Source organism: Chiloscyllium plagiosum, chromosome 17 (assembly GCF_004010195.1).
Source record: "Chiloscyllium plagiosum isolate BGI_BamShark_2017 chromosome 17, ASM401019v2, whole genome shotgun sequence".
Classification (NCBI taxonomy): Eukaryota; Metazoa; Chordata; class Chondrichthyes; order Orectolobiformes; family Hemiscylliidae; genus Chiloscyllium; species Chiloscyllium plagiosum.
The window spans coordinates 4,229,101-4,241,758 of NC_057726.1; the positions used below are offsets into that span (position 1 = coordinate 4,229,101).

General features: G+C 43.6%; 1 protein-coding gene across 1 annotated transcript in view; it reads left to right on the forward strand.

Moving 5' to 3' along the window:
* The window catches only part of terb1 (telomere repeat binding bouquet formation protein 1), a 169,461-nt gene that overhangs the window by 107,772 nt on the left and 49,031 nt on the right, over window positions 1–12,658 (forward strand). Inside the window, exons 17-18 of the mRNA XM_043707505.1 lie at window positions 803–916; window positions 3,386–3,499. Coding sequence (XP_043563440.1) covers window positions 803–916; window positions 3,386–3,499 — 228 coding nt within the window. The remainder of the gene's footprint in view (window positions 1–802; window positions 917–3,385; window positions 3,500–12,658) is intronic.

The window sequence follows — 12,658 nt, forward strand, 5'->3', positions numbered from 1 at the left end:
GTGGGGTGGTGGGTGAGGACCAGTGGGGTTCTGTCCTGGTGGCGGTTGGAGGGGCGGGGTTCAAGGGCGGAGGATCGGGAAGTGGAAGAGATGCGGTGGAGGGCATCGTCGACCACGTCGGGGGGGAAATTGCGGTCCTTGATGGCCTCCTTCTTCAAGGACCGCAATTTCCCCCCCGAAATTGCTGTAATACAGCTTCTGTAAAATGTCAGGCTTAAGTAGGTGATCTCAGTTGAATCTGCAGTGTAGTGTAAAGGAGGTTCGACATTTTACAAGGTGCAATCTTTTGGATGAGATGCTAGAACCAAATCTGCCTATGGAAGCATATGTAATAAAAGCTCTGACACTTTCTAATGAAGAGCTGGCAAGTGTTCTGATGTATTATCCAACAATCCCTCCAACAGAATGAAAAAGAAACAGATTAACTTATCCATTTTCTGCTTATGTGACATTCCTTCCCACAAGTCTTCTCTACCTACACAAGAACAATTTCTGATTCAAAAGTGTACTCTTTATGAAGTGCTTTGGGACATTGTGAGATCAAGATCTTGTAGTGTGGTTTTTCACTCACTTTGAAAATCCTTGAATTCATCTGTCAGTGACCGTTTCATTCAAAAGTTCTAGAGTAGGGCTTTCAGTGTAGGACTTTGTGAAATTCATTTTTAGATATGAATTAACTTTTTACGGCAATGATTGTGGTATGATAATCTTGATCGGGAAATCTTGATTATGATAAATTTTATTTGTGAATTGCAAATGCTTTACAATGTTACAAGATTTCTAACCATGATTTAATCTGTAGAGAATCTTCTGACTCCAATCAAGAAAGCTGCATCTCACATGACAAATTTCCACACACAGCATTCAGATTTTCTAATCAAGCCTAAACCATCTGTGAACAATTTTCACACAAAAAGTAAGTAAATCTTGCTGTTGGGTACTGGATCACACCTTTGGGTCCTGGGCTCAAATTCAGTTTAATGTCCATTTCTTTGTACACAGCCCAAAGATGTGCAGGTTAGGTGGTTTGGCAATACTAAGTTGTACATTAGGTGGACGAGCCATGGTAAAAAATAATGTAAAGGTTTACGGGGATAGGGTGGGGTGGTAGTTCCGGGTGGGATAGTCTTTGGAGGTTGGTGCAAACTCAAATGGCTGAATGACCTCTTTCTTTAAGGATTCTGTGATTCTATGCATCAGAAGGACTGTTCCCTTAAAGGGTCCACACAGTGCAATAAGCCAACTCTACACAGTAAACAGAATTTAGAGGAAACATTGGTTGGAATATATCCATTACAATTTTGCAAGCGATCAAGTAGTCTGTGCCCATGTTTAGTATGACTTAAACAACGTTCAGGCTTGGACTCAGACAAGTCTGGTTCTGGGATTTAGATGTTTCAGTGAAAACAGAGAAGATGGTAAAAGAGGTGGAGGTGTGGCATTCTTAGTCAAGGACAGTATTATGGCTGCAGAAAGGACGTTTGAGGACTTGTCAACTGAGGTAGTATGAGCTGAGATTAGAAAGAGGAAAGGTGAGGTCACCCTGTTAGGAGTTTTCTCTCGGCCTCCGAATAGTTCCAGAGATGCAGAAGAAAGGATAACAAAGATGATTCTCGTAGGAGCAAGAGTGACAGGGTAGTTGTTATGGGGGACTTCAACTTCCCAAATACTAACCAGGAATACTATAGTTCAAGTACTTTAAATGGGTCAGTTTTTGACCATTGTGTGCAGGAGGGTTTTCTGACACAATATGTAGACAGGTCTACAAGGGATGAGGCCACATTAGATTGATACTGGGTAATGAACCTGGCCAGGTATTAGATTTGGAGGTAAGTGAGCACTTTGGTGATAGAGACCATAATTCGGTTATGTTTACTTTAGCAATAGAAAGGGATAGGTATATGCCAGAGGGCAGGAATTACAGCTGGTGGAAAGGCAATTACAATGCGATTAGGTAAGATTTAGAATGCATAGAATGGGGAAGGAAACTGCAGGGCATGGGCACAATAGAAATGTGGAGTTTATTCAAGGAACAGCTACTGTGTGTCCTTGATAAGTATATACCTGTCAGGCAGGGAGGAAGTTGTCAAGTGCCGGAGTTGTGGTTTACTAAGAAAGTTGGATTTCTTGTCAAGAGGAAGAAGAAGGCTTATGTTAGGATGAGATGTGAACGCTCAATTAGGGCGATTGAAAGTTCCACGGTAGCCAGGAAAGATCTAAAGAGAGAGCTAAGACGAGCAAGGAGGGGACATGAGAAGTTGTTGGCGGATATGATCAGGGAAAACCCTAAAGCTTTCTACAGGTATATAAGGGATTAAAGAATGACTGAAGTAAGATTAGGGCCAATCAAGGACAGGAGTGGGAAGTTGTGCGTGAAGTCAGAGGAGATAGGGGAAGCGCTAAATGAATACTTATCGTCAGTATTCACACTGGAAAAAGACAATGTTGTCGAAAAGAATACAGAGACACAGGCTACTAGACTAGATGGGATTGAGATTCACAAGGAGGCGTTATTAGAAATTCTGGAAAGTGTGAAAATAGATAAATCCCCTGGGTCTGATGGGATTTATCCTTGGATTCTCTGGGAAGCTAGGGGGGAGATTGCCAAGCCTTTGGCTTTGATCTTTATGTTGTGATTGTCTACAGGAATAGTACCAGAAGACTGGAGGATAGCAAATATGGTTCCCCTGTTCAAGAAGGGGATTAGAGACAACCCTGGAAATTACAGACCAGTGAGCCTCAATTTGGTTGTGGGTAAAATATTGGAAAAGGTTATAAGAAATAGTACTTATAATCATCTCATTAGGAATAAATTGATTAGGGATAGTCAATACGATTTTATGAAGGGTAGGTCATGCCTTACAAACCTTATTGAGTTCTTTGAGAAGGTGACCAAACAGGTGGATGAGGGTAAAGCGGTTGATGTGGTGTATGTGGATTTCAGTAAGGCATTTGATAAAGTTCCCCATGGTAGGCTATTGCACAAAACATGGAGGCATGGGATTGAGAGTTATTTAGCGGTTTGGATCAGAAATTGGCTGGCTGAAAGAAGAAAGGGTGGTGGTTGATGGGAAATGTTCATCCTGGAGTTCAGTTACTAGTGGGGTATCACAAGGATCTGTTTTGGGGCCACTGCTGTTTGTCAGTTTTATAAAATACCTGGATAAGGGCATAGAAGGATGGGTTAGTAAATTTGTGGATGACACTAAGGTCGGTGGAGTTGTGGACAATGCAAGAAGGTAGTTCAATAACATCTCAAATAGGAATGAACAGTGATCAGTGACCATTTTAGCAGTGCCCACATCTCATCATTATGATCAATTTTATATATGATTTTTAAGTACATTGTAACATTATAATGATTGTTATAATGTTTTTTATGTAGAGATTCTGTTGACTCCAATCCAAAAAACGGCATCTCACATGACGAATTACTGCAGACAACAAACAAATTTTATAACTTGGCCTAAGCCATCTACAAAAGATGTTAACGTAACTCGTAAGTATGGTTCTTCCTGCTGGGTACTGAATTATATCTTTTGAGTTCTGGGTTCAATTTCAGTTCAGTTGTGTTATAACAATGATGATTGCCAAGCAAACCATGATCTAAACATGACTAATAGTGAAAGAAAAGTCCTACCGAAAATACAAGTTGTTCCACATAGAGACGTTTACAATGGGTCTTGCCTTTTTAGCATGATCTCAGATTTCTGAAGCTTTCCCTAAAGGCACGCTGCATTCTCCTGCTCAAACCTGACACGGCATTCAACCTCATCTCATATGAGTTAAGAATATTTAGTGGGCTTCAGTCATTGCATCCACTTTGCCAATCCCCCCGAATTCAGATTTTAAAAAAAATATGAGATCTTATGGAGATAAAATTTTCATAAGGTAAGATCTGCTGTCTAAGTGTAAAATTGTTTAATGAGAAAGTTAAATTTAACTAGTAAGACTGTACAAGTTTAAGGAAGACTAAGGAAATTTAAATCATGGCAGGTGAGGTCAGCCAAGTGAAATGGGTGTTCTATCTCTTATAGGGAGTCACAGGCCCCAGCAGAATCCTAGATGACCACAAGTGCAGGAATGTATTCCCACCCTCACAAACTTGAGCTCTGGGTTTTGGACCTTAAGCGTGGCTGGAGACACTATGGCACATCTGCGAGACTGAGAACTTTGTGGATTGCACATTTAGAGAAGTGATTACACCACTGCCGAAGGGATTGAATCAAAGAAGGGAATGGGTTACAACCAGGCATGGTGTTCTTTGGTGCCAGAGTCAAGTATGTCACTGAGTGGCTACAGGGCACCATGAAGGGGGAGGGTGATAAGACAAAGGTGGAGGTACAAACAATATAGTTAGAATGAGGGGTGAGGTCTTGCATCAGAAGTTCGGGGAGCTAGATAGTTGATTAAGAAGAGGTGATGGTCTGGTGGTATTATTGCTGAACTATTAATTTAGAGACCCAGGTAATGTTCTAGAGTCCAGGATGGAACCAACATCCTTTGGAAAGGTTTGCTAGTGCTGCTGGGAGGAGTTTAAATTAGTTCAGCAGCGGCAGGGGGGTCACATTGTATTAGTGTGTCAGTGTGCTAGTTGGGGGGAATAACTTACCAGGGATAAGCCATGATTTGGAGATGCCGGTGTTGGACTGGGGTGTACAAAGTTAAAAATCACACAACACCAAGTTATATAATCCAACAGGTTTAATTGGAAGCACTAGCTTTCGGATGCCGCTCCTTCATCAGTTGGTTCACCAGGAATAAGCCATGGGATACAGGTCTCTGGCACATAGTCTGTCCCTATTGCTCAGAAGGGAAGGGGGGAGAAGAGCAGAGCATTAGTCATTGGGGACTCCATAGTTAGGGGGACAGACAGAAGATTCTGTGGGAATGAGAGAAACTCACAGTTGGTGTGTTGCCTCCCAGGTTCGTGATGTCTCAGATCGTGTTTTCGAGATCCTTGCCAGGGAGGGGGAGCAGCGGCACCAATGGTCACATAGGCACCAATGACATAGGTTGGAGATAGTGATCACAATTCGGTTACGATTACTTTAGTGATGGAAATGGATAGGAGTGTACCACAGGGCAGGAGTTATGGCTGGGGGAAAGGCAATTATGATGCGAATAGGTAAGATTCAGCATACATAGAATGGGGAAAGAAGCTGCAGGGGCTGGGCACAATTGAAGTGTGGAGCTTGATCAAGGAACAGCTACTGCGTGTCCTTGATAAGTATGTACCTGTCAGGCAGGGAGGAAGTGGTCAAGCGAGGGAATCGCGAGGGAACTAAAGAAGTTGAATTTCTTGTCAAGAGAAAGAAGGAGGCTTATGTGAGGATGAGACATGAAAGCTCAGTTAGAGCGCTTGAGAGTTACAAGTTAGCCAGGAAAGACCTAAAGAGAGAGCTGAGAAGAGCCAGGAGAGGACATGAAAAGTCTTTGGCAGGTAGGATCAAGGAAAATCCTAAAGCTTTCTGTAGGTATGTCAGGGATAAAAAAAAATGACTAGAGTAAGATTAGGGCCAGTCAAGGACAGTACTGGGAAGTTATGTATGGAATCCGAGGAGATAGGAGAGGCAGCAAATGAATATTTTTTGTTAGTATTTCCACAGCAAAAAGACAATGTTGTTGAGGATACTGAGATAGACTGAGACTGAGATTGAGGCTATTATACTAGGCAGGATTGAGGTTCATAACGAGAAGGTGTTAGCAATTCTGGAGAGTGTGAAAATAGATCAGTTTTCTGGCTGGATGGGATTTATCCAAGGATTCTCTGTGAAGCTAGGAAGGAAATTGCAGAACCTTTAGCGTTGATCTTTATTTTGTCATTGATTAGAGTGGGGCTGGCAAAGCACAGCAGGTCAGGCAGCATCCGAGGAGCAGGAAAATCGACGTTTTGGGCAAAGCTTTTCTTGCTCCTCGGATGCTGTCTAACCTGCTGAGCTTTTCCAGCACCACTCTCATCTAGACTCTGATTTCCAGCATCTGTAGTCCTCACTTTTGCCTTTATTTCATCATTGTCTATAGGAATAGTGATAGAAGACTGGCGGATAGCAAATGTTGTCCCCTTGTTCAAGAAGGGGAGTAGGGACAACCCCAGTAAGTATAGTCCATTGAGCCTTACTTTGGTTGTGGGTAAAGTGTTGGAAAGGATTATAAAAGATAGGATTTATAATCATCTAGAAAGGAATAATTTGATTAGGAATAGTCAACACGGTTTTGTGAAGGGTAGGTTGTGCCTCACAGACCTTATTGAGTTCTTTGAGAATGTGACCAAACAGGTGGATGAGGATAAAATGGTTGATGGCTGTATATGGATTTCAGTAAAACGTTTGATATGGTTCCCCACAGTAGGCAATTGCAGAAAATATAGAGACATGGGATTGAGAGTGATTGGATCAGAAATTGGTTTGCTGAAAGAAGACAGAGGGTGGTGATTGATGGGAAATGTTCATCCTGGAGTTCAGTTACTAGTGGGGTACCACAAGGATCTGTTTTGGGGCCACTGCTATTTGTCATTTTTATAAAAGACCTTGATAAGGACCTGGAAGGATAGGTTAGAAAATTTGCGGATGACACTAAGGTCGGTGGAGTTGTGGAATGCAGAAGGATGTTGCAGGTTACAGAGGGACATAGATAAGCTACAGAACTTAGTGGCTGAGTGGTGGCAAATGGAGTTCAATGTGGAAAAGTGTGAGTTTATTCACTTTGGAAGGAGTAACAGGAATACAGAGTACTGGGCTAATGGTAATGTGGATGAGCAGGGACACTTCGTACATAGATCCCTGAAAGTTGCCACCCAAGTTGATAGGGTTGTTAAGAAGGCATACAGTGTGTTAGATTTTATTGGTAGAGGGATTGAGTTTCGGAACCGTGAGGTCATGTTGCAGCTGTACAAAACTATGGTGCGGCCGCACTTGGAGTATTGCGTACAGTTCCGGTCACTGCATTATAGGAAGGATGTGGAAGCATTGGAAAGACTGAAGAGGAGATTTACCACGATGTTGTCTGGTATGGAGGGAAGGTCTTATGAGGAAAGGCTGAGGGACTTGAGGCTGTTTTTGTTAGAAAGAAGAAGGTTGAGAGGTGACTTAATAGAGACATATAAGATGATCAGAGGAGTAGATAAGGTGGACATTGTGAGTCTTTTTTCTCAGATGGTGATGGCTAGCACGAGGGGACATAACTTTAAATTGAGGGGTGATAGACAAAGGAAAGAGGTCAGAGGTAGTTTCTTTACTCAGAGAGTAGCAGGGGTGTGGAATGTACTGTCTGCAACAGTAGTAGACTCGCTAACTTTAAGAGCATTTAAATAGTCATTGGATAAACATATGAATGATAATGGGATAGTGTAGGTTGGATGGGCTTCAAGTTGGTTTCACAGGTTGGTGCAACATCAAGTGCTGAAGGGCCTGTACAGCGCTGTTCTACATTCCATGTTCATTAGCCATACAGCGTAACTTAGAAAAGAAACCATGTGGACCAAGTTCAGATACGTGGTATATCAAGGGAGTAAGGCATGGTTGGGTGGCCTGTACTTTAATGGCAGGAGTATTAGGGGTAAGGCAGATGAGTTAAGGGCATGGATTGACACATGGAATTACAATATTGTTGCCATCACACAGATCTGGTGGAGGGGGTGGCATTACTGGCAACTTGACATTCTGGGACATAAGATCTCCAGATAAGACAGTGGAGGGTGCACAAATGAAGGTAGTGTTAGTTAGGGAGGCAGTTATTGTAGTAAGTGAAATAACTCCCCAGAGGCTGGTATCCCATCACCAATCACCATTTATTTACATGTGGAAAGTCCTTAAAACTGATCCAGCTCCTTCAGAACCAGCTCTCAGAGTGCCAGCATGTATGAAACTCCTGTTTTTATCTACCTCTTAACATCCCCAGTCAAGGAACTCATATTCTATGAAATCCACCTGGCTGACTTTGTTACAATCACTACATCCCTATCCTTCTGAGTCCAAGGACATAGTCCAGTTCTTTTTCTTGTTCCTTCTGGGATGTTTTAGCACCGGGCCAAGTTCCTCTGACTCTGCCTCAGATACAGGCAGCATGCAACAAACAATAGCTCGCCTCTTGCGCCTGCAGCATCTCAGAAAAAAAATTCATCCTCTTCTTCAGGTGGCAAAGGCATCAAAGCAGTGAGATCTGCCATGTCTCTCTCTTCAACAGAGGGAGAGGGAGAACCCAAGAGTTCTGCCAGACTTTCCGATTCTTCCAAGGAGCCCAAGCACATTTTGCTCCCACCTCATTTGTGAGTTTGCAGCTTTCAAATGGTCTACATCGCTCCAGCTCAAACTTTTTACATCACTAGACCTGACCTTGTGTCAACCATGCCTCTTATCCTTTCAGCGTCATTTCTGTGGTTCCTACACCAAACCTCAGCTCCTGAAGTGAATTATTTCTCGCAGAACCTTGTGTCTGGCATTGGCATTCCTGATGCTGGTTCATCCTCCACCTGTAAGGTCCGGGAAGATCAGATTTAATCTGGTGCAGAGTCTCCTCCCCATTGGTAACTCTGCTGGAGCTATCCCTATAGTTGCATGACAGCGTGATCTGTACTCAAATAGGAACAAGGACAGTTTGGTATCTAGTGAAGCTGTAGGCTGCTCCTCGGATGCTGCCTGAACTGCTGTGCTTTTCCAGCACCATTCTAATCTAGACTCTGGTTTCCAGCACCTGCAGTCATTGTTTCTACCTGGCTGTTTCTTTAGCCTGCCTTCAAGGTTTGGACTGCTCTTTCTGCCATTGAATGATGGATGTTCTGGAACAGTCCTTATGCATCGAATGCAATTGGACATTAGGAAATACTCAAATTCCCTACTGGTAAATGATGGCCAGTGAATTGGAACCATCCAGGACCCCATGTTTTGCAAAAGATGCATGCAGATTTTCCATTGTCACCCCCACATTTGATGAATGAGCTCTATACACGTCCTGCCATTTTGAGTGGGGATCCTCAATGCCTAAGAGCATTGAACCCATGAAAGGACCTGGGCAACCGATGTGTAACCAAATCCAGGGTTTACCCTCCCATTCACACAAATGTGGGGAAGCTGTTGGCGGTAACATCTGTTCTTGTTGGCACTCTGGGGACTGACCCACCAACATGGCTATGTCTGCATCCAATCCTGGCCACCAAACATAACTTCTCGCCAACAGCTTCATTCAGCCAAATGCACCATCGAAAACATTTTATCTGGGTGTGTCACAGCTTGGTACGGCAACTGCTCTGCCTAGGATTGTAAAAAACTTCAGAAAGTTCTGTACACAGCACAGACTGTCACGCAAGCCAACCTCCCATCCAACTACACTTACCGTTGCTGCAGAAAAGCAGCCAACGTCATCAAAGATCCCTCCCACTCCAGTTATAAACTCTTCCAATCTCTCCTGTCAGGCAGAAGATACAAAAGCTTAAACATAGGTGCCAACAGGTTCAAGAACAGCTTCTTCCCCACTGTTATTAGACTGATGAATGGACCTCATAAATTTCAAATCTAATGTTGAACTTGCTTTTGTGCATCTCCTGTGCAACTGTAATTTTGTATGTTTCACTCTGTTCAATCACCTTGTGATCTGTATGTCCTTGTATACAAAGTACAAAAAAAATTTACAGCCCAGGAACAGGCCCTTCGACCCTCCAAGCCTGAGCCGATCCAAATGTACTGTCTAATTCGGTCAATTCCTAAGCATCTGTGTCCCTCTACTCCCCACCTACTCATGCATCTGTCCAGACGCATCTTAAATGAATCTACTGTGCCTGCCTCTACTACCTCTGCTGGCAACACGTTCCAGACACCCACCACCCTCTGTGTGAAGTACTTGCCGTGTGTATCCCCCTTAAACTTTCCACCTCTCACCTTGAAAGCATGACCTTTCGTTATTGAATCCTTCACCCTTGGAAAAAGCTTTTCTCTATCCACCCTGTCTATACCCTTCATGATTTTGTAAACCTCAATCAGGTCCCCCCTCAATCTCCTTTTTTCTAGTGAAAATAAACCTAACCTTCTCAACCTCTCTTCACAGCTCGCACCTTCCATGCCAGGCAACATCCTCATAAACCTTCTCTGCACCCTTTCCAAAGCGTCCACATCCTTTTGGCAATGTGGCACCCAGAACTGTACACAGTATTCTAAATGCGGCCGAACCAGTGTCTTGTACAATTTTAACGTGACTTACTAGCTCTAATACTCGATACCCAGTCCGATGAAGGCAAGCATACTATATGCCTTCTTGACCACTCTATCCACCTGTGCAGTAACCTTCAGGGTACAATGGACCTGCACTCCCAGATCTCTCTGCCCATCAGCTATTCCCAATGCTCTTCCATTCATTGTATCATTCGCTCTAGAATTAGACTTGCCTAAATGCATGACCTCACATTTGACTGGATTGAAAGCCATTTGCTACTTTTCCGCCCAACTCTCCAGTCTATGTATATCCACCTGTATTCTCTGACACAGTCCCTAATGCTTTCTGCCACTCCACCAATCTTTGTGTCAGCTGCAAACTTGTATGTTATGATCTGCCTGTACTGCACACAAAACAACTTTTCGTTATACTTTAATATGTGTGACAAGAATAAATAAAATCAATAAATCAAATCAAAGCCAGTATCTGGCATCAACCTTTGCTCACTGTTGCTCTCCACAATAATGTAGCGACCTCTACTGTGATCTGCTTTCTCTGGGTTCAAAAAGGTTTCAGTTCTGATTGTACGGCCCTTAGGTTTCCCCTATCACCACCAGCTGTTTCAGTTTTGTCAGGACCGGATCTTTCTGCTTCCAAAATCTGATATTGTCAGCTGTGATTGGGAGTGTGTCCAGGAAATTTAAAACCATTACAGACTGTTCCAGTGGCGATACCACTGTTGGTATATCTGCCAACAGGAGGCCACATTTGCTACTTGGCCACCCAGAGGGTGTTCCAACTTGTAATTATGCGCACTTATTATTAGAACCCACTGCTGAATTCAGCCTGAAGCTATGGGAGGCATTGTCTTGACCTCTTTGGATAGATCTAGCAGGGGTTTGTGGTTTGTTATTTATGTCCATTAAAGGCATTGGTGAAACTTGCTGACTCCAAATATGACTGCCAAACCTTCCTTTCTATCTGGGTGTATTTACAGTCTGCATGAGCCAAAGTCCTGGATGCATACACTATTGGGTGTACTTCTTCATTTGGCCACTTATGAACTAATACTACCCCAATGCCATATGGGCACATCAATATTGAATTGAGGAGGGGATCTAAGATGGCGGCGATCTGAGAAGATCACACTGCAGAGCTTCGCATTGCAGCAGGAGCAGGACAGTCCTTTAACCCACCCAACCCAAGTCATCAGGATTTCTTGGGGTGTTGGAAAGATTGTGGAGCCCCAAGAAACATTTAAAAATTGACTTACCTGTATTTTCAGCTGTGCAGAAATGCTTAAAAAGGGAGGAGAAGCATCTGAGGCCAGGCCTGCAGCTCAGCCTGCAGCAGCCTCAGAGCAGATTACTCTCCAGGACCTGGTGGACCAGCTCTCGAAATCTCGCGAGATCTTGGGGAAACAGATTGAAGATAAGCTGGCTCCAGTCTCTCTCTTGCTGCAGAAGCATGGGCAGCAGCTGGAAGACCTGGAGAAGAGGACGGATGAGGTGGAGCACGGGGTCACAGTGGTGGAAGCTGATGCCAGTTCATTCAAGGAAGATATCCGGGCCCTGAAGAGGCAGGTTCGTAATTTGCGTGACCAAGTGGATGATCTTGAAAATAGGGGCAGGAGAAAAAACATTCAGATCATCGGTGTGGAGGATGAGCGGCCTGCGGAATTTGTTGAAGATTGGCTTCCGAAATTCCTTGACTTGGAGACTGGCATGAGAAGATTGAAGATAGAGAGGGCTCACCGGGTCGCAGCACGGAGGTCGGGTCTGGGTCAAAGCCCTCATCCTTTCCTGGTGCGGTTCCATCATTACTGGGATAAGGAGAGAGTCATAGAGGCTTCCAGACTCCAGGGGAAGGATCCAAAGGCCCTAATTTACGAGGGGTCTAAGATCATGCTTTTTCAGGACTTTTCAGCGGCGGTGATCCAGAAACCAAAATCATATGATGGTGTCAAGCGAAGATTGAAGATGCTTGGGATTCAGTACTCCCTGAGATATCCGGCAGTGCTTTGGATCACCTTAAATGAATCCATGCATCTCTTTGACACATCGGAGAAGGCAAGAGACTTTGTGGACAAACTAACCTAAGTTAAACAATTGTAATATGTATAAATATTGTTGCTTGGGTATGCGTTTATCATTCTGTAAAAGAAATGGAGGAAATCCGGTTGGAGCTTTGTTTTTCCCCCTTTTTTTTACCTCTATTGATAATAATTTGGTTCAAACTATGTCTGGCGGTGGTTAAGATGTACATTTTAAATTTCTAAGTTAGGACATACCAAAGGATGGGTGGGGTATTTATTCCCTTTTTTTAATAAAATAATGTGTTTTTTATTCACATTGATATTCTATGGGGTGTTTATTCCTTTTAGACTGTGCTTGCGATGCGGCTCTAGCTGGGAGAAGTGAAGGTGGTTGAGATGGTTAGATGCCTATTTATGGGCAGTTTGGGATGGGTAGTTGCCCCCTCCGGGCAGGGGGTGAGTTCCCCTACTCAGCGCTAT